The 26625-nt window shown below is 42.6% G+C and overlaps 1 protein-coding gene across 1 annotated transcript in view; it reads right to left on the bottom strand.

Annotated features, from left to right (window-relative positions):
- SCCPDH (saccharopine dehydrogenase (putative)) overlaps positions 1-22736 on the bottom strand; it is a 28263-nt gene extending 5527 nt beyond the window's left edge. Inside the window, exons 1-7 of the mRNA XM_004578488.3 lie at positions 22382-22736; positions 19727-19839; positions 13873-13953; positions 10030-10159; positions 2901-2950; positions 890-1020; positions 122-239 (exon numbers count right to left, since the gene is read on the bottom strand). Coding sequence (XP_004578545.2) covers positions 122-239; positions 890-1020; positions 2901-2950; positions 10030-10159; positions 13873-13953; positions 19727-19839; positions 22382-22571 — 813 coding nt within the window. The 5' untranslated portion in view covers positions 22572-22736. The remainder of the gene's footprint in view (positions 1-121; positions 240-889; positions 1021-2900; positions 2951-10029; positions 10160-13872; positions 13954-19726; positions 19840-22381) is intronic.
- Between the last annotated feature and the right edge of the window lie 3889 nt (positions 22737-26625).

Here is a 26625-nt window from a genome sequence, read left to right as displayed (position 1 = left end):
TGAAACATGCATTGATTAGCTTTTCCCCCCTTTATTAGTATAAAAATCCTACATTAAATAGAAAGAAGAAATGAGAACAAATATAGAATACTCCATTAACAAATAAGCCAAATTCACTTACTGGTGATTCTTCTAGAATTTCATGCAAGTAACGTTGAGTCCGCTTCACAACAGACATGTCAGATCCCAGGAAAGGAATGGAATATGTGCTTAGTTCTCTACAGTAAGAAACTGGCCACCTGCAAGACAGACCCGGGAGTACACTGCATTTTCTCCAACTACAGTAACTACAACTGAATTCACCTGGGTAACCTTTTAATAAAAAATGAGGAGCTTTTCTTGAGCCAGCCAATAACAAAGAAGACGGCAGATCTGCTTTAAATGACAACATATTTTAACGATTCTTTTTCTCTACACTTAGATCTAAACAAGTGAAAGATGGAATACTGTAGAAGTCCTCCTACCATGGAAATTTCACAAATTAAGTTTGGCAATGCTTTTAGCTCTTTCACCCCATCCATTTCCCTACAGTAAAAAATAAAAAACAACAACAAAAAAACCTCATTTCAACAGCCAAAATTCTAAAGTACTAGCAGCTGAAGTTCTCAAATTATAACTGTAATTAAAGAGACTATGAACCTATGTTAGGATCATTATACATTAATGGATTTACTGTGTACAACTTAGTACACATTTAATTTTGATAATAGCGGTGAAAAATCGAAGTTACTTTCCCCCACTAGGGTTCAAAATTATTTCCATGTGAAGTATTCAAACCTACTATAAAATTGTTTCCAACTTTTCCTTTATAGCACACTTTATCAACAGCTAACAAGTATTAATCCATTTAGAACTGATACGTTAAAGAATGAATTTTTAGTTAATATACCTTTTTTTCAGTTTTGGACCAACAAGTGGGACAGGTTTCAGATTTGCTGCTTTTCGTAGTTTTCTTAAATTATTCTGATCTCCAAAACCATAAACTGCTGACTGCCAGGTACCATCATGAATGCAGGATCCCTAACAAAATATTTCAAGAGTTATAGAGATATGGCCTTTACCTTTACTGAAGAAAAAAAAATCGAACTTCTACTTGTTCACCTGTTTTGGAGTAATATTTAACAACTGAGAAGAATTTTCATAACCAGCGGAAGATGGGCCAACTGTTTGGGTCTCTGTACTAGCATAGGAAACTTGGAAGAAGCTCTGGCTTTTGGCTTGGGTTGGGCCAGGCCAAGCCATTACAGCCACTTAAGGGGTGAATCAGCAATGGAAGCTCTCTCTGTCTCTCTCCTACACCTTACTCTCTGTTTTATAACTCTGCCATTCAAATAAATTAGAAAAAAAAAAGATGCCACTCTGGATGTCTGCATGCCATATCAGAGCGTCTGGTTCAAGTCCTGGGTCTGCTTTAGATTGCAGCTTCCTGCTAATTTTCTCCCAGGGATGCCAAAGGTAATGATTCAAGCACTGAGTCCTGGCACTCTCAGGCAACACCTACACCAGGTTCTGGGCTCCCAGCTTCAGACTGGTACCCAACTAGAACTGAACTAGTAGATAAAAGCTCTCCAAACCCACCCCTTCCTTCAAATAAATGAATAAACATTTTAAAATACATATATTGTCTTTTCCCAGAAGTGCAGTTACCTTATGTTCGCAAATAAACTATAAATGCATTAAGAATAAGTTAACCTCATTTTTTTCTGGTGTTTTTTTTTAAGATTTATTTTATTGCAAAGTCAGATATACAGAGAGGAGAGACAGAGAGCAAGATCTTCCATCTGATGATTCACTCCCAAGTGACTGCAACGGCTGGAACTGAACCAATCCAAAGTCAGGAGCCAGGAGCCTCTTCCAGGTCTCCCACGTGGGTGCAGGATCCCAAGGCTTTGGGACATCCTCAACTGCTTTCCCAGGCACAAGCAGGGAGCTGGATGGGAAGCGGGGCTGCTGGGATTAGAACCATTGCTCATATAGGATCCCAGCACATTCAAGGATAGAACTTCAGCCGCTAGGCCACAGCGCAGGGCTCTCTGTTTTTTCTTTTTAAAAATTATTTATTTATTTGAAGACTTACAGACTGAGAAGGGAGAAACAGAAAGTTGGGCTAGTCTAAAAGCAGAAGCCAGGAGCTTTTTCCAGGTCTCCCACATGGGTGCTGGGACTCAAACACTTGGGCCATTTCCTGCTGTTCCCCTAGGCAAATCAGCAGGGTGCTGGATTGGAATTGGAACAGCTGCAATTCAAACTGGTGCCCATATTGAATGCCAATGCCCCAGGCAGTGGCTTAAATGATTAAGCCACAGTGCTAGACCCTTACGATTTTATGGTACAATGATATCCAACTGCAAGTTAAGTACCTAGTAATTCCACATTGATTTGCTCTATGGCGATTATTTTGCTTGCTGACATTCATAGATCTTTCAGTACTGGGATCAAAGCAATTCATTCTAACATAATGAATTATGCAGTTCTTTTTAAAATAAATTGTATTTGCGGGCCCAGTGGCTAAAGTCCTCATCTTGCACATGCTGGTATCCCACATGGGTGCCAGTTCTAATCCCGGTGGCCCTGCTTCCCATCCAGCTCCCTGCTTGTGGCCTGGGAAAGCAGTGGAGTATGGCCCAAAGCCTTGGGACCTGCATGGGAGACCCAGAAGAAGCTCCTGATTCCTGGCTTAAAATCAGCTCAGCTATAGCCATTGCAGCCATTTGGGAAGTGAAACAGTGGATGGAAGATCTTTCCTTCTGTCTCTCTGTAAATCTGTCTTTGAAATAAAAACAAACAAATTTTTAAAATTATAAATACATAAACAATTTACAAGTCTTTTTAAAGAGATATTATTCCCAAATATGTTTACTATTAATTTGAAAAAACACTTTGACAAACAGAAAACTAACCTCAGGTCCTGAATGAACAGTCAAGAAACTTTCTACAGCAGTCAAAGTACCTAAAAGAGTAAGACAAGAGTTGAAGCAGAATAAAATGAAACCATTTGGCTATGCACAAGTAATAATAAATTGTTCTTACTCAGGGACTACTTTCACTAAGCCTACGGCTGATTAGAGGCTGCTTACAATGAACGTATAGGAAAATTATGAAAACATCATTTGTGAATTGACGGCTTATTAAAGAAATAAGATTGTTAACATGAAATAAAAATAAGCAGAAAATCAACATCCAGGGGCCAGCACTATGGTGCAGTAGGTGAACTTCCACCTATGGTGCTGACACATGGGCTCTGGTTCGTGTCCTTGCCACTCCACTTCTGATTCAGCTCCCTGATTATGGCCTGGGAAAGCAGCAGAGGATGATCCATGGCCTTAGTCTCCTGCACCCACACAAGAGACCTGTAAGAAGCTCCAGGCCCCTGGCTTTGAATTGGGTCAGCTCTGGCTGTTGGCAGTCATTCAATGAGTGAACTAGCAGATGGAAGATCTCTCTCCTTCTCTACTGTAACTCTGCCTTTAGAATAAAAATAAAATAAATCTTTACAAAAATTCAAAATTCAGAGCCAAAGAAGAGGAGAAATCAATTACATTGACCACAAAGACTAATATATTGGTACAGTAATTATTTAGTAATTACTTTAGCTTTTCAAGATTAGTAAGCAAAAGAAAAACGTAAGACTCTCAAAATTGACCAAATGAAATATACCCAATCCTTAAAAAACAGTTTTGGGCCCGGCGGCATGGCCTAGCGGCTAAAACAGTTTTGAGTTTGAATTACAAGAGATATTTAAAACATGGAACCTTACAGATTGATACTGAGCAAGACAACAACCACATCAACAAAAATAGTGTGGCAGAAGCAAATGACAGCTACTGAAGGACCACTGTCATACCGCTCACAGAAATTAACAACAGACCACTAAAGCTAACTCACCGGAGATGGATCTGAGCGGCTGCCTGCAAGAAATTCACTCCAACAATAATGATATACCCAGAAGACATAATGTAATCTACAGCCAAGATGCTGTTTGAAATGCCACAACCCACATCAGAGCAAATGGATTCAAGTCCTGGTTCTTCTTCTGATGTCTACTTTTTTTTTTTTTTAAAGATTTATTCATTTTATTACAGCCAGATATACACAGAGGAGGAGAGACAGAGAGGAAGATCTTCCGTCCGATGATTCACTCCCCAAGTGAGCCGCAACGGGCCGGTGCGCGCCGATCCGATGCCGGGAACCTGGAACCTCCTCCGGGTCTCCCACGCGGGTGCAGGGTCCCAAAGCATTGGGCCGTCCTCAACCGCTTTCCCAGGCCACAAGCAGGGAGCTGGATGGGAAGTGGAGGTGCCGGGATTAGAACCGGCGCCCACATGGGATCCCGGGGCTTTCAAGGAGAGGACTTCAGCCGCTAGACCACGCCGCCGGGCCCCTGATGTCTACCTCTACAAATGTATACTTTGGAAGGCAGCATGTCATGGCTTCAAACTAAGAAGTGGGCATGTTAGCCCTATCAAGACAACTACATGGGACTCAAAATTCAATAAATTTGTGGCATTAAGTAGGTAATCTGTGGTGCCAGCTTTCCATACCCACATCAACTGAGTCCTGCTCTACCTCCAATCCAGCTCTCTGCTAATATGCCTAGGAAACAAGTGAAGACTGGCCTAAGTGTGTGGGTCCTTGCACCCACATAGGAGGGCTGGAAGAAGCTCCCAGCTTTTGACCAGCACAGCTCCAGCTATTGTGGCCATTTGGGGGAGTGAACCAGTGGATGGAAGAGTTCTCTTTCTATAACTCTGCCTCTCATAAAAATTAATTTTTAAGAAAAAACTGATAAATCTGTAGCAGTCTAATTTTAAACTGATAATTTTATGTGTCCCATGAATAATGTTAAACATACAAATGATCCTGAACAGAAAAAAGATCCCCTACCACTAAGCTAAGTACATGCATGGGTCCTTGTTACCAATATGGGTGACCCAGATCCAGCACCTGACTTCAGAGTGCCCCAGCCCTAGCTGCTGTGGGCATTTGAGGAGCGAACTGGCAAATGAGAGATTTCCCTCTATTACTCTCAAAATAAAAACCCATTAATTTGTATTATATAAAAATACAAAGTAAAAGAAGGAGTTAAAGCATATAAAACCAACATTAAGTCAAAAACTGTAAAAAGAGACAAAGATCATCACCATATAACAAAAGTCAATAAACAAGAAAAAATAATAACTGTAAATAAATATATGCACTCAATGCTAGAGCACCCAATTTTATAAAATAAGAATTTTTTAAATCTAAAGGGAGAAAAAGATTCCAGTGCAGTAGCACTTGGGGCTTTCAACAACACTCTCACAAGCAGACAGATCTTCCTGACCAAAAAAAAAAAAAAAAAAGAAAAAAATAAGAAAAAAACGAAGAAACAGAAATTTCAGAGTTAACCAAACTACAGAATGAATGGATATCACAGATATTACAGATCACTTCATCTAACAACCACAAAATTAACATTCTGGGATTTTAAAAAAATATTTATGTATTTATTAGAAGGGCAGAGACAGAGGGAGAGACACAGAGAGTGACAAAAATCTTCCATCTGCTAGTTCACTCCCTAAATGACCACAATGGCCAGGGCTGGGCCACACCAAAGCCAGGAGCCAGGAGTCTGTTACAAGTCTCCCACATGAGTGTAATAATCCAAGCACTTGAGCCATCCTTTGCTGCTTTTTTCCAAGCACTTTAGCAAGGAGCTGGATAAAAAGTAGAGCAGCAGGGACTCAAGCCAGCACCCTTCTTGGATGGAGTACTGCAGGTAGCGCAATTCACTATGTCACCCACAATTCACATACTTCTCCACAACACATGCAACTTTGTCCAGGATGTAACACAAGTTTCAACAAATCCAAAAAACATTAAAATCTTCTCCAACCACAAGGGATTAAAAATAGAAATCATCAAGAGGAATTTTAGAAATTATGCAAATAAATAGAAACTAAACAGTATACTCCTAAATTACCACTGGGGCAATGAAGAAACAGAAAATATAAAATTCTACTAAAAAACATATTGAAACAAATGAAAATGAAAACAGAACAAACCAAAATCTATGGGATACAGCAATATCAGAACTAAGAGGGAATTTTATAGCAATAGGTTCTTGTATCACAAAAACAGTTTTCAAATTTATGAAGCAAGTCAAGGAACTAGCAAAGTGAACAAAACAAATCCACAATCGGTAGAAAAGAAATAACAAAGATCAGAGCAGAAACAAACAAAACAGAAATTGAAGAAAATCGTAAAAAAAAAAAAAAAAAAAACACAATTAAACAAAGAGCTGGCTTTTAGAAAGGTAACTCAAAATCAGAAATGAGGGTCTGACGTTATGGCACAGACAGCTAAGCAACCACCTGCAAAGCCACCATCCCATTTGGGCATGGCTTTAGGTCCTAGCTGCTCCTCTTCTGATCCGGGTCCCTACTGACGGGCCTGGGAAAGCAGTGAAAAGTGTCCCAAGTGCTTAAGCCCCTGCATCCACTTGGAAGACCGAGTTAAAGCTCCTGACTCCTGCCTTCAGCCTCACCCAGCCCTGCATGATGTGGCCGGCCATCTGAGGAGTGAACCAGAGGATGGAAGATCTTTCTCTCTGTCTTGCTACCAAACTCTGCCTCTCCCTATCTCTCTGACACTCTGCCTTTCAAATAAATCAACCTAAAAAAAAAAAAAAAAAAATCAGAGTTGAACAATAAGATAATGCAACTGATACAAGAGGGAAAAAAAGAATCATTATGAATCATCATAAACAACTACAGGACAACAAACTGAAAATCATAAAAGGAATGAAAAATTTTCAGGACACATACTACCCACCAAAACTGAGCTATAAGGACACTGACATGCCTAACAGCCGAACAACAAATAAAGACTGAATTAGTAAAAAAAAAAAAAAAAGGTCTTCTAATAAAGTAAAGCCCAGGGGGAGGTGCTGTGACACAGAGGGTTAAGCTGCAGTACTGAAGTCTTGATCAAAGAAAGAAAAAGAACATCTAATTGGAAAGGCAGGTTTATACAGAGAAGGAAGAGATGGAGAAAAATCTTCCAGCCGCTGGTTTACTCCCCAAATGGCCACAATGGCCAGATCTGAGCTGAGGCCAGAAGCAGGAGCCAGTCTCCCACATGAAGGCAGAGTCCCAAGCACTTGGGCCAGCCTCCATTTGCCTTCTCAGACCATAAACAAGGAGCTGGATGGAAAATGGAGTAACCTGAACATGAACTGGCGCCCACATTGGATGCTGGCGTTGAAGGTAAAGGATTAGCCTATTGAGCCACAGCACCAACCCTGATTCTATATACCCAAAAATCAGAACTCAGAAACAAACTGAGTAAGATTGCAGGACTCAAAATAAATATAAAAAAATCAGCTGCTTTCATATATCAATAATGAAATTGTGAAGAAAGAAAGCAATCCTATTCAGAACAGCTAAAAAATGCCTGGGAGGGTCCCACACAGTAGCCTAGTGGCTGGAGTCCTCGCCTTGCATGTGCCGGGGGCTGTGTCCCAAGGGCCCTGCTTCCCATCCAGCTCCCTGCCTGTGGTCTGGGAAAGCAGTCAAGGACGGCCCAAGGCCTTGGGACCCTGCACCCGCGTGGGAGACCCAGAGGAAGCTTGTGGCTCCTGGCTTCAGATTGGTTCAGTTCTGGCCACTGTGGTCACTTGGGGAGTGAATTAGTGGATGGAAGATATTCCTCTCTGTAAATCCGACATTCCAAAAAGAATGAATAAACGCTTTTTAAAAATGCCTGGGAATAAATTCAACCATGGAAGCTAATGATCTCTACAACAAGAATTATAAAACATACATGAAAGAAATTGAAAAGGATACACTCACAAAAATGGGGAAACATCCCATCTTTACTGCCAGCAAGAATACTACTAAAATGTTAATTCTCCCAAAAGCAACTCAGAGACTCAATGTGATTCCTAGCCAAATACCTTTTCACATTAACAGAAAAAAACAACTGTAAAATTCATATGAAAGCACAAAAGACCCTAGATAGCCAAAGTAATTCTAAACAAAAAGAAGAAAGCTATAGGAATTATAATACCTAACCTCAAAACATAACACAAAGCCGCAATAACCACAGCAGCACGACACATACATAAAACAGAACAATGGCGAAGAATGGGTAATCTAGAACAGTTTAACACATATTTACACTCAACTGATTTCTGACAAATGCAGAGAGAACACACACTGGAGAAAGCAAGCACTCTTCAGTGTTGCTGGGAAGACTGGCTACTCACATGAGAAGAGAGAAACTAGACCCCTATCTGAATATCAACTTCAAACAGATTCAGGACCTTCAATAACAAAACTACCAGAAGACAAGGGAAAAAGATTCAGTCTGAGCTAATTTTTTTGGAAATGACTCAAAACTTGACAAGCGGGATTATATCAGAAAAAAGACTGTGAAAAGATCGTGCGAAGGAAAACAATATCGTGAAGTCATAAGCCACAGAATGGAATCTAAGATTTGACAAACTCTCCATTCTGCAAGGGATTACATAACAAACTCAAACTACTAATCAGTAAAAAAAAAAAAAGAGAGAGAGAGAAACAAACAATTCCATTAACTGCACCATTATTCACAGAGGTCAAGACAGGAAATCAACCTAAGTGTTCACTGATGGATGGATGGTTGAAAACAAATATGTTAGACAATATCCTCACATATCCACAATGATTATGCAGTCATGAAAGAGAATGAAATCTGCCATTCACAGCAACAGGGATGGAAATGGAGGACATTAAGTGAAATAGATCAGGCACAGAAAGACAAATATTACAAGTTTCATTTATATATGAAAGCTAAACATCTGATTTCAAAGAACAAGAGAACAGAACAGTAATTATCACAGCCTAGAAACAGTACTGACAAGGGAGGAGAGTACTGGGCACAGGGACAGATGTGAATGTTCCATTACAAACAAATTATAAATGTCTGGCAGGTCAGATGGGCCATCTACCCTGAGCCGATTATGTATGTGCACTGAAGTAACCAATATACATCACTACTCTGTGTCAACTAAAACACAAGGAGTTGCATGGACTTAATAGGAAATTTGTAAACTTGGTCCACAGATTAGCAGACTAAAATGTATAAATTCACATTTCTCTTTTCAATGGAAATGATTCCAGTGTTTCACCAGTATGATATTTGCTATTGCTTTCTGACATTTCTTTTCTTAGAAAGTACTTTATTCCTTAATTCTTAAAAATAGGAAAACAGTAAGTGGTACAAATCCAACTGCATAATAAGATGGACATACCGTTTTTCACTTCTGATCTTCTGATGTGATGATTACATAACTTCCTAAACTCTGGATCTTGACACACTATTCTTTTCCAAACCATTGGGTATTTATTAAAAATTTATGTAGCATTTCCTTTTACTTCTAATTTCAAGACTGATTTGCAACTTTTCCATTTTTTAAAGATCTGATTAATTTATTTGAAAGGTAGAGCTAGAGAGAGAGAGAGGTATCAATCTTCCATGCACAAGTTTACTTTGCAAACAGCTGCAATGGCTGAGGTCAGGCAGGGCCGAAGCCAGGAGTCTGGAACTCTGAGTCTCCCACCTAGGTGGCAGGACCCACGTTTTTGGCCCATCTTTGCTGTCTTCCCAGGAGCACTAATAGGGAGCTGGAATGGAAGCAGAACAGCTGCTGTGTCACTCTGCCTCTCTGCCTCCCAAACAAAAAATAAACATATAAATGTTAAAAAAAAAAAAAACTTAAAAAAATGTGAATCCCTAAACAAGTTTAATTTTATACTGGTTGCCATTTTTTCAATAGTTTTAAAGCTTTAGCCATAATTAAAATTGAAATAATGGGTCATTTCTCATTTTAGAACACTTACCCAAGTATGCATGTCTCGTAACAGTCAATAACATTTAGCAAGTACAGCCACACCAAGAACAAAACTCATTTATTACTGTTTCTTCTCCTAACTAGATTTCAGATTCATCACAATATGAAATTCTCCTATTGTTAAATTCAGTTGCTGTTTACAGATTAATAGTTACCATTCATTTTATTTCTGGTATAAATTACTCCCAGATCTGCTGGAATGGAGTCAAATCCACTGCTTCCAATGATATAAACGCCTTTTTCTGCAGCTTTCTCATTATACTTCCAATGCATAAGTTCTAGAAACTGAAAACCCAGAGCAAAAATCTGAATCAGAGCCATACAGAAATATCCAGCACAATATTAAAGTGATCTCTAAAAACAAAGCAATTAAACTGGAAAAGCCAATCAACATGGCTGTGTAGCATTATATGAACTCTCACAATGTTTTTCACTTACTCAAAAAATATTGAGTACCTACCACATGCCAAGTGGTACAGGAGACATGCTGCTGATTCCATAACACAATTACTGTTTCTGAATGACTTTTAAGTATAAAAGAAATATCTACTATAAAAAATTTAATACAGAAACAGAAGGAAAACAACCCAAAACAACTGACCTCAATCACATCACCCAGATAAACACCATTACAGACACAGAGGTAGCAGAGCACATGGTACAGGATTCCGCTTGAATGGCTTGCCTTTTTTTTTAAGTACTTCTCAGAAATTCTAAATTTACAGAAAAATTAGCGTGCAGTTCCCACATATCCTGAAACTCAGTTTCCCTACTAATCTTTTACATTAGTATTTATTACAATTAATCAAACAAGATTTATATATTAACTACAACTCTGTTTTACTCAGAATCCCTTAATTAATTAATTTTTTTTTTTTTTTAAGATTTTATTATTATTGGAAAGCCGGATATACAGAGAGGAGGAGAGACAGAGAGGAAGATCTTCCATCCGATGTTTCACTCCCCAAGTGAGCCGCAACGGGCCGGTGCGCGCCGATCCGGATGCCGGGAACCTGGAACCTCTTCCGGGTCTCCCACGCGGGTACAGGGTCCCAAAGCATTGGGCCGTCCTCAACCGCTTTCCCAGGCCACAAGCAGGGAGCTGGATGGGAAGTGGAGCTGCCGAAATTAGAACCGGCGCCCATATGGGATTCCGGGGCGTTCAAGGCGAGGACTTTAGCTGCTAGGCCACGCCACCGGGCCCCCCTTAATTTATTTTTAATGCTCTTGTTCTAACACCCTGTCCTGGATACTTTATTATGCTGGGTTGTGTCCCCTCAGGTTCCTCATAGCTATGACAGTTTCTCATTACTTTATTCCTATTTTTGGTATCTCCACACTTTTGAAGAGTCCTGGTTAAATATTTTGAAGAATGTTCCCCTAATGGATTTTATCGTATATTCTTCTCATGATTAAACTGGGAATAACCATTTGGAAAAGAAAATTCTTACCACATCCTGACATGAATTAGAGTGTTGATGCTGACCCCTAAAGCCTGGTATGCCATATTTCTCCACTGTGAAATTACCATGTCCCTTCTTGAGGGCAGAGCAGCCACAAAAAGTATTTCAGATTCTTCTACATAAGGGAAGTGTCCCTTCCCATCACTGCTCATTTTTTAAAAGATTTATTTATTTTTATTGCAAAGTCAGATACATAGAGAGGAGAGACAGAGAGAAACATCCTCCATCCATCCGATGATTCACTCCCCAAGTGACCTCAACATCTGGTGCTGTGCCAATCTGAAGCCTATCAAGAGCCAGGAGCCTCTTTCAGGTCTCCCGTGCATTGCAGGGTCCCAAGGCTTTGGGCCGTCCTCAACTGCTTTCCCAGGTCACAAGCAGGGAGCTGGTTGGGAAGCGGGGCTGCTGGGATTAGAACTGGAGCTCATATGGGATCCCAGCGTGTTCAAGGTGAGGACTTGAGCCGCTAGGCCATGGCGCTGGGCCCTACTGCTCATTTTTAACAGTTATTCATAATCCTTTTTTAAAGATTTATTTATTCGAAAGAATTACACAGATAGCGGGAGAGACAGAAATCTTCCATATGCTGGTTCACTCCCCAGATGGCCAAAATAGCCAAGACTATGCAAAGCAAAAACCAGGAGTCAGGTCTCCCACATGGTTACCAGCCATCTTTGGCTGCCTTTGACAGCCCATCAGCAGTGAACTGGATCAGAAACTAAGCAAATGAGACATAAAGTGATGCCCATTTGGGATGCCAGCATTGTAAGCAGTGCTTTACCTTCTATGCCACAATGCCAGCCCTGGTTGTTTGTATGTCAAATAATGAGCTGTCAAGCAGATATTTGACCCAATGGTCAAGACATCCACACCATACTTCAGAGTGCTTGGGTTTGAATACTGGCTCTGCTCCTAGCTCCAGCTTCCTCCTCATGCAGATGCTGAGAGGTTAACAGGTGATGGCTCAAATAGTTAGGTCCTGCTACTCAGGCAGAAAAGCTAAACTGAGTTGCCAATTTCCACTGTGGCCTGGTCCAAGTAGTATCTGAACTGTTGTACCAAACATTCACTCAGGATCACTTAAAAATAGAAGGTGGGGAAGAGGAACCAGGAGGACTGGCATTGCGGTGCAGTAGGGTTAAGGTGCAGCCTGCAATACCACAGCACTTCCAATCCAGCTCCCTGCTTATGGATCCAGGACATCAATGGAGGATGGTTCAAGTGTATAACTCTCTTCCCCACCCACAGAGAGACCCAAATGGAGCACCAGGCTCCTAGCTTTGGCCTGGACCAGCCATTGTGGCTATCTGGGGAATGAACCGGCAGATGGAAGATCAGTCAACTGATTGATATCTCTTCCCTGTCCCTTCTTTACTTTCACCTCCACCCACCACTCTGCCCTTCAAACAAATAAATAAAGGGGCAATCACTTAGCATAGCAGTTAAGATATTGCTTGGTTCACTCACATCCCATCTGGGAGCATTTGGGTTCAAGTCCTGTCTCCTCTTCCAAGCCCAGTTTCCCATTAATACAGAGCGTGCAGGGCAGTGATGATGGCTCAAGCAACTAAATCCTTGCCACCCAAATGGGAGACTGGACTGAGTTCTGGGCTTCTGCCTTTGGCAAGCCCAGCACAGACTACTGCTGGCATTTGAAGAATGAACAGCAGATGGAAAAATCTCTTTCTCCATGTCTCCCTCTGCCCTTCAAAGAAATAAAACTAAATAAAAGCAATTTTTAAAAATGAGAATGTGGTGGCTCAACAGACTAATCTTCCATCTGCAAGTGCCAGCATCCCACATGGACACCAATTTGAGTCTTGACTACTCCAGCTTCCTGCTTATGTCCCAGGAAGGCAACAGAGGATGACCCGAGTCCTTCGGACCCAAAACCCACATGGGAGACAGGGGAAACTCTTGGCTTCAGAACAGACTGGTTAAGCTCCAACCACTATACGGGGAGAGTCCCAACAGATGGAAAATCTTTCTGTCTGTCCTTCTTTCTGTGAAATTTGCCTTTCAAATAAAAATAATTTTGTATAATTTCATTACAGGTATGTTCCAGAAAAATTACACAAAATGGCAAGCAGGATGTAGGGATATATTAATCAATCAAAAAATGTGAACATTTAAATTTCTAAGTTAAGAAAAATTTTACATTTTGTTCTAATGTTGTAAAGGTACCTTATCTTAATAAGGCACCTATAACATGTATTTATAATGGAAATAAATGCAGAAGTGACATTCTGAGAAATGCACACAGTACACATTTTAATTTCACCCACTACATGCAGAAGATATAACTGGAACATCCCATGTGCCAAGAACCTAAAACCAATGAGGTTGCAGGGAAGAAGAAAACTGTAGGAAAATTGAGGCTTAGGCCTTAACATCAGTGCCCTCCCCGAAGCTAGCCAAGTAAAACCATCTCTAACACTAGGAAGAAGTCACCTTTAAACTACATCTGAAAACTGCACCAGCTGTTCTCAACTTCATGACACAGCAAAGCAAGTGCTTTCCCCTCATTTTACATACCTGAGGTTCTCCACAGATGTCAATACAGCTAGTTCCATTCTCAATACATGCTTTCACAACAGGTTCTCCGTAAAATCGATACTGTGAGAAAAAATAAGACCAAAAGGTTATTCTTATTTGCCAAATTCACATGAAGCAAATCCCCATTTACTCTTGGTAGTACAGTCCTGGACATCAAGAAATCAAATGCTGGTACAGTAGCCTTAACACAAATTGAGAAAATAAGACACCTGCACTATACAACCACTCTCAGTGCAAATGAATAAATGCATGAAATGTGCTTACAGTAACTAAAGACAAATGTAAACGTAATTCACTTGGGCCCAGCACGATGGTTCAGTGGCTGACTACTGGCCTTGCAAGCACTAGGATCCCACATGGGTGCTGTCTCCAGTTCTGGCAGCCCTGCTTCCCAAAGAGCTCTCTGCTTGTGGCCTGGGAAAGCAGTTGAGGATGGCCCAAGCCTTGGGACCCTGCACCCACATGGCAGACTCAGAGAAGGCTCCTGGCTCCTGGCTTCGGACTGGCTCAGTTCAGCCATTGTGGCTACTTGGGGAGTGAACCAGCAGATAGAAGATATTTCTCTTTGTTCTTCTCTCTGTAAATCTGACTTTCCAATAAAAAATAAATAAGTCTTTTTTTAAAAAGTAATTCACTTAGGTAGAATCCTAAAGAATAAGGAGCTCCTAATAAAAGTTAAAACACAAACATGCATACATAAATATATAAGAAAAGAGAGTTGTCCCACTCGTGGTATTTTTAAAAGATTGACTTTTCGTAAATCTGTCTTTCCAATAAAAATAAATAAATCTTTAAAAAAAAGATTGATTTTTTTTAAAAATAAGAGCTCTACTCTTACTTGTGAAGAACAATCCAAACATTTAATGAAAGAGGTGAACCTCTACATATGCACACAATGAAATACTATTCTGAAATAGAAAGGAAACAAATCACTAACACATGCGACAACATGGATGAGTCTCAAAAATTACAAGTGACAAAATTTGGGCACAAAACACCACATACCGAAGGATTCCATGTATATAAAATCTGAAAAAGGCAAACAATAGTAAAAGCATACCTTTGGAACAAGAAAGAGAACCGTGCAGGGTGACATAACTGTTTTATAGTTTGTTTATATTAATGATGACTGTACACACTATACACATTAGTTAAAACTCCATGTGGAAAGGCAGATTTTTACAGAGAGAGGAGAAACAGAGAGAGAGGTATTTCATCTGCTGGGTCACTTCCCAAATGGCTGCAATGACTGGAGCTGAGCCAGAGCCAAAGCCAGGAGCCAGGAGCTTCTTCTGGTTTTCCCACGAGGACATAGGGTTCCAAGGACTAGGGTCATCCTCCGCTGTTCTCCCAGGCCATAAGCACAGAGCTGGATCAGAAATGGAGCAGCTGAGACACAAACTGGAGCTTTCACGGGAATGTCAGCACTTGCAGGCCTAAGATTTATTTTTTTCATTTGCTTAAAAGGCAGTTACAGTGAGTGGAGGAGAGACAGAGAATCTTCCATCTGCTGGTTCACTCCTCCAAAGGGCCACAATGGCCGGGGCTAGGCCAGGCCAAAGCCAAGAACCTCGAGCTTCTTCCCAAGCTCCCACATGGTTGCAAAGGCCTCAACACTAGGGCCATCTTCTGCTGACAAGTCTTAACTTCACCAGTTATCAGATTCTGCAGGATTTTAAACATGGCCATGGTACTACATTTATAACATAGACTGTCATTCTGCCTGCAGTACTGGAAATCAGACTGGAGACACAAAAGAAAGGATGAAGGACTAACCTAAGATAGTGGCAGAATATACTAAAGATGAGATACACTCAAAAGGCAAAAATCCCTGATCAACTATGTAAACAGCTTCTAAAATTTTAAAAATTCAGAAATTTGTTTTAAAAAAGGCAAAAATGACCACCCTCCCTGATTAGTCAGATTAGACGTAAGAGGTTGTTAGAATAAACCAAAAAAAAAAAAAAAAGCAACAAGTGATGGCCCAAGTACTCAGGTTCCTGTATGTATCCAAGAGGTCAGAATAGCATTCCAGAATCCTGGCTTGAGCCTGGCCAGGCCCTGGCTGTTGCAAGTTACTGGGGAACAGAACTAGTATCTATCTATCTATCTCTCTTTCTCTGTGTCTGTCTTTGAAATAAACAAACTTTTTTTAAAGTTCATGAAAAACACATCTCATAAAAACTGCATAAATTTCAAACTTTAAAAATACAAAAAAAAAATTTAATGTGTAACAGCTAATTGTCAGGATTAAGTCCATTTCAAAAGATATGTGACAGCATCTTTCCCTTTGGAAAAGTAAGAAGATACACAAAATCCTTTGCTTTTCTTATTCTTGGCAGCAAAATATGGTTGATTTTTTTCCCTCTCAGCCTTCAAGAAACAAGGAACAAAAAAACAATGCAATCCTTACACTCCACCATATGAGTAGTTCAAACAGCATTCCTCTTTATCTAATTCCACTCCTTATTAAGAATGGCAAATAACAGTTGCCGGACTGAAAGAAGTATACGAGTACTTCAGTGAGCTCACGGAGCAGCCAGCACCACAGTACGTGTGACACTGGCATCCCATTCGGGCGCCAGCAGTAGATGATCCAAGTACTTGGGTTCCTATACCCACACAGGAGACCGAGCTGGAGTGCCAGGCTCCTGGTTTTGGTCTGATCCAGCCCCAGGCATTGTACCCATTCGGGAAGTGAACCAGATGCCAGGAGATCTCTCTTGCTCTCCTCCCCTCTCTCTGTCTATCCTTCATAACTCTGCCTTTCACATAAATAAGTCTTGAAAAAAAAAAAAAACAGACAAGGTATTTGGTCTAGATGTTAGAGGATACCACCCAGGATGCCTGCATTCTACATTAAAGTGCCACGTTCAAGTCCTAGCTTTACTCGATTCCAGCTTCCTGCTAACTTGTACTTCATGGGACAGCAGATGATAGCGCAAGTATTTAGTTTCCTATCTTCCATGTGGGAAGGCTGGATTGCATTACCTGCTAGCTGATGGCTTCAGCCTGGCCCATCTTACGAGAGCATTCATCCTTTCTGTCTCTGTCTCTGTCTCTGTCTCTGTCTCTGTCTCTCTCTCCCCCTCCCTCCCTCTCAAAAAAATTTTTTTAAAGTAATTCCATTTGTTCACCAGCTTTTGGAAGTACTTTTGTATTACCTTCCAGTTCCTCCTCTGCCATTAACCAGTCATGGAGAATTATTCAGTAACTTAAATTCTGAAGCAATGCATTATAATGGAACAAATAAGAACCATCAAGACAGCAAGATTGAAGTTTACATCTCGCATACATAATCTACCAGCTATAGCAACCTTCAGTGTCAGCAGAAAAAGAAACAAAAGAAAAAGAAAATCAAAAAAGTAAACAAGCAGAGCCACTGTCCAACTTGGGACTCTGGCATTCCACACACGAGCACCTCGCTCAAGTCACAGCAGCTCCTTGCTTCAGATCCACACGCGAGCGCCTAGCTCAAGTCACAGCAGCTCCTTGCTTCAGATCCACACGCGAGCGCCTAGCTCAAGTCACAGCAGCTCCTTGCTTCAGATCCACACGCGAGCGCCTAGCTCAAGTCACAGCAGCTCCTTGCTTCAGATCCACATGCGAGCGCCTAGCTCAAGTCACAGCACCTCCTTGCTTCAGATCCAGTTTCCTGCTAATGCATCTGGAAGGCAGCAGAGGGTGGCCCAAGAACGCAGGTGCCCGCCAGGCACAGGGAGACCTGGGTGGAGTTCCTAGGTCCTGCCTTCCCCTGGCTGTTGCAGGCATTTGGGGAATATAAAGAAGTGTGTGCTCCCTCTCCCTGTCATTCTGTCTCTCAAATTAACAAAACATTCCTTCTCTTTTTTTTTTTTTATGTAGGTTCTAGTTCAGACTGCCTACATCTCATGCATCTTTTCTGAAACATTGAATAAGAGATGATTCTGAAACAAAATCGTACTGGCTCATGAGCACAAGGGTCTCACACACAGGCTTAGGAGCCAGGCCAGACTTGGCACTTACTAGCTCCGTAATCTTGGGCAAGTCACTTTATCCCTCTAAATCTCAATCTTTTCATTAAAAAAAAAATGGAGACACGTCATTGCACCTATTGCACTGGGCTGTTGCAAGGATGAAGTAGGAGAACAAAGAGTCAGTACCAGGTCCTTCTTGTTATGACTAAAGGCACTGCTCGCCACAGGATTCTCAGGTTAAAAACCTGGAAGCTATCTTTCATGCCTCCTATCCTGGAAATTGCCAAGTTTTATCAAATCGCTCCCCTCCCTCTACACAGCCAAACTTTAGTTTTGACGCTTTCACTTCTCATCTAATTAACTACAAGTAACTCCGACAGGTTTCCCTGCAGTCAATCCACCTTTATCTCCAAATACCTGTTATTTTAAATTAAGAGTATGATGTTTCTTTTTCTCCTGCTCCACCCTGATACCCACTCCTAAAATCCTCGATCGGCTCTCCAGTACCCACATAAAATCCAAACTTCTTAGCAAGCCACAAAAAGTCCTCAAACATCACACCATGTTATAGCCTCATGCTGACCGTGTTTCAGCAGTTATAAACTCCCTTAACTCCCTAACATGCTGCACCTCCACATCCAGTGTGCTTGCCTCTGCTACCAGAAACACCTCTCGCCCATCCACAGCTGCCTGGCTGACTCCCAATGCCTCCAGCTTGGTCTGAGAGCCTCAGGTTCATTTTTCACATTGTGGCTGGTTGAGTCACAGCCCTCTTCTAGTCAGTCTACCTGCAAGCACTAGCATGCTACAGTACCTATGAATGAGCTAGTAAAAATAACAGTAGCGGGCCTGGCACGGTAGCCTAGTGGCTAAAATCCTTGCCTCACATGCGCCAGGATTCCATAAAGGCGCTGGTTCGTGTCCCACTGGCCCCGCTTCCCATCCAGCTCCCTGCTTGTGGCCTGGGAAAGCAATCGAGGAGGGCCCAAAGCCTTGGGACCCTGCACCACATGGGAGACCTGGAAGAGGTTCCTGGCTCCTGATAGGCTTCAGATTGGCACAGCTCTGGCCATTGCAGCCACTTGAGCGGTGAAGCAGCAGATGGAAGATCTTTGTCTCTCCTTCTCTCTATAAATCTGACTTTCCAAGAAAAATAAATCTTAAAAAAATCAGTGCTTTTGTTTAAGATTTATTTATATTTTTTTATTGGAAAGTCAGATATACAGAGAAGAGGACAGAGAGGAAGATTTTCTGTCTGTTGATTCACTCCCCAAGTGGCCACAATGGCCAGAGCTGAGCTGAACTGAAACCAGGAGCCAGGAGCCTGCTCCGGGTCTCCCACATGGGTGAAGGGTCCCAAAGCTTTGGGCCAAACTTGACTTCCTTCCGAGACCACAAGTAGGGAGGTAGATGGGAAGCAGGGCTGCTAGGATTAGAACCGGCGCCCATATGGGATACCGGTGCCTGCAAAGCGTGAATGTTAGCCGCTAGGCTACCAAGCCGGGGCCCCCCAATCAGTGCTCTTAATCTCTATTTTTGTACAGGTTTTTAACCCATAAACTCATATAGCAATGTAAGAACATAATTATACACTCAAACATGCTTTAAGGAAGAGGCATAAAGTAGAAGAGTTTGTCAATGTTAACCGCAACCGACAAACCAGCACACACTCTCTTAGCAGTGTCCTTCCCTCTCAGGAGACCCTGGTCCTTTCTCTCCATTCCTCACAACAACCAAAAACTCCCCATCCGGAGGTAAGGCCTTGAACTTGCACTTCTGTCTTCTGCCCTTATTTTCATCTAGAACATAACAATACCAGATTTAGCTAGAAGTGAATGGATGGTTTGTTCCAACATAAAGAATGGTTGATTACTTACTGGTCCTACACAATTGAGGACAACTGTTGCCTGTTTAGCCATTTCATCAAGAGATGCTGGATTAGTGGTATCACATATTATTATTCCAACTTCGGACGGCAGTGTCGGTCTCCCTGAAATAATAATAAAAATACACAAGTTAAAGCAAATCCTAATAAAGTAGCACATCTTCCAGATTTTCCTTTTGTAGTAATCTGTGGCAGCAAATTTACTACATATACAGATACACTAAAATCCAACTTTAATTCCTAAAGATAAAACTGTTTTTAATAAGCAACTATGAGGAAAAAAGGAGTTAACACTCATGGTTACCAAAAACATTACAAACCTTTAAAACTCACCTAATGCAACCTATAAATGACAACTGTGTGTGCCAGGACAATTTCACAAATAAGTCTAGGTGCCAAACAAATGACTATCCTGACTCTCCCTTTATCGGTAAGCTTATATTACAAAATTCTTCTTTTTTTAAAAAATTTATTTTAAAGATTTATTTATTTTATTACAAAGTCAGATATACAGAGAGAAGAAGAGACAGAGAGCAGAGGAAGATCTTCCATCCGATGATTCACTCCCCAAGTGACTTGCCAAGTGACTGCAACAGCCGGTACTGGGCCAATCCGAACCCGGAACCAGGAACCTCCTCCAGGTCTCCCAAGCAGGTGCAGTGTCCCAATGCATTGGGCCATCCTCGACCGCTTTCCCAGGCCACAAGCAGGGAGCTAGATGGGAAGTGCAGCTGCCAGGATTAGAACCGGCGCCCATATGGGATCCCAGGACGTTCAAGGCGAGGACTTTAGCCGCTAGGCCACGCAGCGGGCCCTACGAAATTCTTCTTAGAGTTTTGTGGCCTAGCATGATAACTGGTTAATCCTCCCCAGGCAAGCTCCAGCATCCCATACAGACACTGGTTCATGTCTCAGCTGCCCCACTTCTCATCCACCAGGACTGCTCAAAGCACTGGGACTCTGCACCCGCTCAGAAGATCTGGAAGATGCTTTTGGCTCCTGTCTCCAGATCAGCTCAACTCCAGGTATTGCAGCCATTTGGGGACCAAAAGAGCAGATGGAAGATCTTTCTCTCCCTGTCTTTCTTTATCTCTGTAAATCTGCCTTTCCAATAAAAGTAAATAAATGTTTTAAAAAGACGTTTCTTGGGGCCAGCATTGTAGTGTAGGACGCAGAGTTGCCAACTGTAATGCCAGCATTCCGAAGGGGCAGCAGTTCATGTCCCAGCTACTCCATTTCCAATCCAGCTTCCTGCTAATGTGACTAGTTAAGCAGCGGAAAATGGACCAAGTGCTCGGGCCCCTGCCACTCATATATGAGATCTGGAAGAAGCTGCTGGCTTTGGCCTGACCCAAGCCTGGCCATTGTAGTCAGCTGGGAAGTGATTAAGTAGAGGGAAGAGCTCTGTCTCTCCAACATTCAAATAAATAAATCTTAAAAAAAAAAAAAAAGTCTGTTATCAACAACTCAACAATCACATAGGACCCAATTACAGGGAACACAGGGTGATGGTATCAATACCCTGATAACCAAAAACAACAAACAAAACACCCAGGCTCATAATACAGAAATAATTGGAATAAGCCAACTCACTGGAGGCTTCAACAGGTCAAAGCTATCACCCACAATAATCTTATTTGGGCAAGATAAATGGTTGCTAACTGGGTAGTAGCTCTAGGTCTTCCTGAGCAGGAGGAAGCAACAGGGGAACACACTTCAGCAGTGAAACAGTTCATTCTGGAAAAATAAAGACCACAGGTCTATAGCCAAGATGCTGTCACCAGCTGCAGGACAGACGGTCTGGCTTCATTGGTATCTTCTGTTGCCCACTGCCACTGAAAGTGGCCATGCTCCCACCCAAAATAGGGCACTGTGGGTGTGGCACGTCAGGGGGGCTATCACAGACTACTGAGTCCTAAAGGATAAATGCCCTGCCCCTCCAGCCCCAGCCAGGAGGGCCTGGTCCCTGCAAGCCTCTCTCTCCTCTAGAGCCCCCGGACAGGACCTAGCCCAGGAGAGAGCACTCAAGGCACACTGGATCATGTAAAAGGAATGCTCAGAGAAAGAAATGCCTGAAGCAGAAACACAAACTTTTTTGGGGGGGTGGAATGAAGGGTAAGATAGCCAGGAGCAGCTTACAAGCAAAAATAAATAATTAATTATTTTTTTAAATAAAAGCACTATGTTACCAGATTAAAAAAAAAAAAAAAAAACTCCGTAAGCTTCCTCTCCCACTCCCAAAACACCAGACAAAAAGGGAGAATCTCAAAGAAACCTCTGCCCTACACCTCATTTCCAGAAACCTGCACACTCAGCAGTTACCCTTGCTCCGAATTAGGACGAGGGGGACAAAAAGAAAAGTTCTTCACCATTTCTCCAGGAGGGCAACTCCCCTCCAAACAAATAAAGAGACGCACTTCAAAATGAGGATGAGGGAGGGGTTATGGGGGGTGTTTTTTTAATAGAAGGGGTAGAACAGAACACAGCCATGGGGAAGCCAGGCCCCATGTTGGCTGCATCTCCCTCTGCTTCGAGTCCTCAAGAAGGACAGCGGTGGGACGCATCCCGGGAGGAGAAACGCTCGCGCTAGGGGCGATGTCTAAGTCCCCGGGGGCGCCCGCGGCCCGAGCCGGCCCGCCCCCTTTACCCAGCTTCAGCGCGGCCCTCTCCAGCACCCGCTGCAGCTTCTCCCGGGAGCGGCCCGCCACGGCCCACGGCAGGCGGGAGCTCCGCTCCGGGGCCACCTGCTCCCGGGCCACCTCCTCGGTCACGAACTGGCCCGTGAAGCCAGAGGCGCCGAACACCACCAGGTGGAAAGGCCTCTGCTCGGTGGCCATGACGAGTCCACAGGCCGACGAGGTCCGGGGCGGCTTGGGTCCACGGCGCCTGCGCTTCAGGCAGCGGCCCCAGTATCCGGGGCAGTAACCGCCGCCCTCCCGGCCGCAGTCGCCACAGCCGTCCCGGCCGTCGTCGCCGCTCCCCCGAGCCCCGCCTGCGCCTGCGCGCAGGGGCCACGCCCACTCCGCCTCGCTCTCGGATAACCGCGGCGGGCGCGCATCCTCCGCCGCCGGCCGGGCCTGACGGCGGCCTTGTGTCGGGGATGCAGTGAGAAGTCCTCTTGGGCGGCTGACAGGAGTGGACGGCAGCCCTTGGTCCTGGCCGGTCGTCGTGGACCTCCCGATGACCCGAGGGTCCTGCCAGAAACTAAAATAGGTGCGTGGCCCGAGGAATGGCCGCTAGGCCTGTACCTGGAGAGTGAACGGGGGAGCTTGGTGTGTGGCAGCAGGGAACGCTCTGTGCTGTCCGGCCTGTTCTTTTGTTAAGAATACAAGAACGTTGTTTGGCACCTGGTTTCTGCACTGGGTCCAGCAGGCCAAGTCAACATAGAGTCCCAGGCCAAGGTTTACTTGCTTCCCATTGTCCCCCGGCTTCAGTAGGTTCCCCGCATCCAGCTGACTCAAAAAGTCAGCACCCATTAAAAAGTTATTCATCTATCTAGCTATCAATCATTTGGAAGACAGAAAGATCTTTAACCTACTGGTTCAATCCCCAAAGCCCTGCTCAAACCCCCCTGTGGATCTGCAGTGGCAGCTCAGCAAAGTTCTAAGCCTTTTTGTTGTTGTTCAACCGCACTTGGCACTCTGTATCCATAAATGTCACTAGACCACATTGCAAGTCTAAAGTTATTAGAATATGTTCTGGTTCTCCGAACTCTGATAAATTTAAATTTGCTTAAAGTTTTTCCTGTTTAACATTGTAAAGATATTCTGAAGTTTTAATTAAAAAAAAAAATCACCTGCGTACTGTGCAGCAAATACATGCAATTATGTCATCTTGTTTAGTGGCCCTTGGCAGGGAAGCCTTTGCAGCAAACCTACCAAGTTTCTCGTTGAACACAATGAGAAAGACAAGGTCCTTGTTTTACCTAGTTGGAGGATAGTACAAATAAAGTAACCATTAAAAGTAGAACTAGCTCTGGGGCAAAAGAAACAAGGAAAAACATTTGCACCCAGGATATTTCGTGTTGCTATTACACAAAACTAGGAACTCTTACGTGCATTTAACTGGTACAGTTCACCGTGGAGGGAAGTCTTGGGAAAGGAACCTACCCTTGACATCAATTAATAGGGCTTAAGTATGAAAGAATGAAAAATAGCCCCCTCCCCCAAAAAAACAGGAAAAGAAAAATAGGGCCCAGTGATGACTCAGTGGCTAAATCCTCACCTTGCAAGGGCTGGGATCCCATGTGTGTACCAGTTCATGTCTTGGTTGCTCCACTTCCCATCCAGCTGCCTGCTTGTGGCCTGGGAGATCAGAGGATAATGGCCCAAAGCCTTGAGACCCTGCATCCATGTGGGAGTTGGGGAAGAAGCTCCTGGCTCTTGGCATAGGTTCAGCTCATCTCTAGCCATTGTGGCCATTGGAGAGTGAACCAGCAGATGGAAGATCTTTCTCCTTCTTTCTATAAATCTGCCTTTCCAATAAAAATAAATGAAACTTTAAAAAAATGAAAAATAATCTGACAGATATGCACAAGTCTGCAAAAATGCTTAGTATGATTAGACTATAATAAAAACTGAAATGTCTTTATTCAATACATTACGCTCTCCTACCCATTCAATAGTTTTTAACTGAAGCAATAACCAGTGATATAGATTGTGTAGCTGAAAACTGTTTAAGACACACTGAAAAGTAACAGGACATTTCCTAATAACATGAATATGAAGACTTTATGTTAAATGAAGAGGACATGCGTATATGTCTTTTCAACAGGTCTTCCAATTTCACGTGCAGGGGTGTGGCACCAAAGGTTAAGCTGTTGCCTGGGACATCCACACCTCAGCAGCCAATTTGAGTCTAGCTACTCTGCTTCTGACCTAGTTCCCTGATGATGCACCTGGGAAGCAGCAGATGATGTCAAGAACTCAAGTTCCTGCCACAAATGTGAGACTTGGATGGGGGTCCTGACTGCTGCCTTCAGCTTCCGCCAGCACTAGCGGTTGAGGCCATACTCTCTCATCATCCACTGCAATCACGTTCGTGTTGCTGGAACATTATATTTATGTTGTTGTTATTAACATGAAACCACATGAGTGAGTCTCACACAAATAGCAAAGAGAGCAGACACAGTGTATTTGTCTGATAAGAGTTAAGTCTCAAAAGAAGGCATGATCCATTGATGATGACAAGAGTCCTGGAACAACCCCAGAAGGTCTGGCCCTTCTCCATAGGATTCTAAATTGAAAGATTTCCAAGCAGTTCATTCTCTCCAGAGGCCAGCAGAGACTCATTTCAGCACCAAAGTTAGCAACAAAGAGAAGGCAAGAGAAGACAAGCATTGGCTCAGAACAGGTGTGTTGGCCACTGTCTTCACAAAGTAGGCACAAGCCATAACAATAATCAAATGAAAAGATGCTCAACTTCACTCAAATAATAAGTTAGTTCATGGTACAATGGTAGTATATAATTTCTATCAATTTTTTTTAAAGATTTATTTATTTTATTATGAAGTCAGATATACAGAGAGGAAGAGAGACAGAGAGGAAGATCTTCCATCCGATGTTTCACTCCCCAAATGAGCACAACGGCTCGTGCGCGCCGATCCGAAGCCGGAAACCAGGAACCTCTTCCAGGTCTCCCACGCGGGTGCAGGGTCCCAAGGCATTGGGCCGTCCTCAACTGCTTTCCCAGGCCACAAGCAGGGAGCTGGATGGGAAGTGGAGCTGCTGGGATTAGAACCGGCGCCCATATGGGATCCCGGGGTATTCAAGGCGAGGACTTTAGCCGCTAGGCCACGCAGTGGGCCCAATTTCTATCAATTTGATGAAAATTTGAAAGTTTGGTATCATACTGTATTCACGGCAAAACTCATACACAGGGTATTTCTTTTGTTTGCCATGTTTTGAAATTTTAGCTCCCACATTCAGGGGAGAGCATGCCATCTGTGTCAGGTTTATTTCAGTCAATATGAAATTCTCTAATTTCATACTGAAATGATGAAATTCCTGCTGAAATGATAGAATTTTACTCTCCTGTTTACTGGAGCATCAAGACTTTGATCATAATATGAATTTAAAAGTTCTCTTAAAAATTAAAAATAAAGTTTAAAATTAAGAAATAATAAGGAAAAAAGCAAAAGGACTTTGAAAAATACTTGGTGATTTATTTATAGATTCACAAAACTTCAACATCTTCATGTTATTCATTTGCCATTACTGAAAGGGCTTATAAAAATCAAAAAAAAAAAAAAAAAGAAGAAGAAGAAAGAAAGAAAGAAAGGGCTTATGAATCAGCTTTCCTTCCTTTTGCTGGGCATATACATATAGAATGATTGTAATAAAATACTTAAACAAAAATCATTCTCGAAGGGCCCAGCACAATGGTTCAGTGGCTAAATCGTCGCCTTACAACCCCCTGAATCCCATATGGTTTCTAGTTTGTGTCCCTGCTGTTCCACTTCCCATACAGCTCGCTGCTTGTGGCCTAGGAAAGCAGTTGAGGATGGCCCAAAGCCTTGGGATCCTGCACCCATGTGAAAGACCTGGAAGAAGCTCCTGGCTCCTGGCTTTGGATGGACTCAGCTCTGGCCATTGTGGCTACTTGGGGAGTGAATCAGCGGATGAAGATGTTTCCCTGTCTCTCCTCCTCTCCGTATGTCTGCCTTTCCAATACAAATAAAGAAGTCTTTAAGACAAACAAACAAACAAACAAAGCCTCATTCTCTGTAAAATTAAATACGATGAATCCTATGGGGCTGTTTTGAAAAGGTCAGTTGTTGGTGTTCTGATACTTTAGTTATTGGTAATTTTTATATAAAAGCTAAAAAGTCAAATGCTTGTGCTTTGTCATCAATCTAAGGTTCAGGTCAACAGGACTACAAATCAGATAAAG

This window comes from Ochotona princeps, chromosome 10 (genome assembly GCF_030435755.1).
Source record: "Ochotona princeps isolate mOchPri1 chromosome 10, mOchPri1.hap1, whole genome shotgun sequence".
NCBI classification, from domain to species: domain Eukaryota; kingdom Metazoa; phylum Chordata; class Mammalia; order Lagomorpha; family Ochotonidae; genus Ochotona; species Ochotona princeps.
This window is presented reverse-complemented; position numbering and strand designations above follow the sequence as displayed.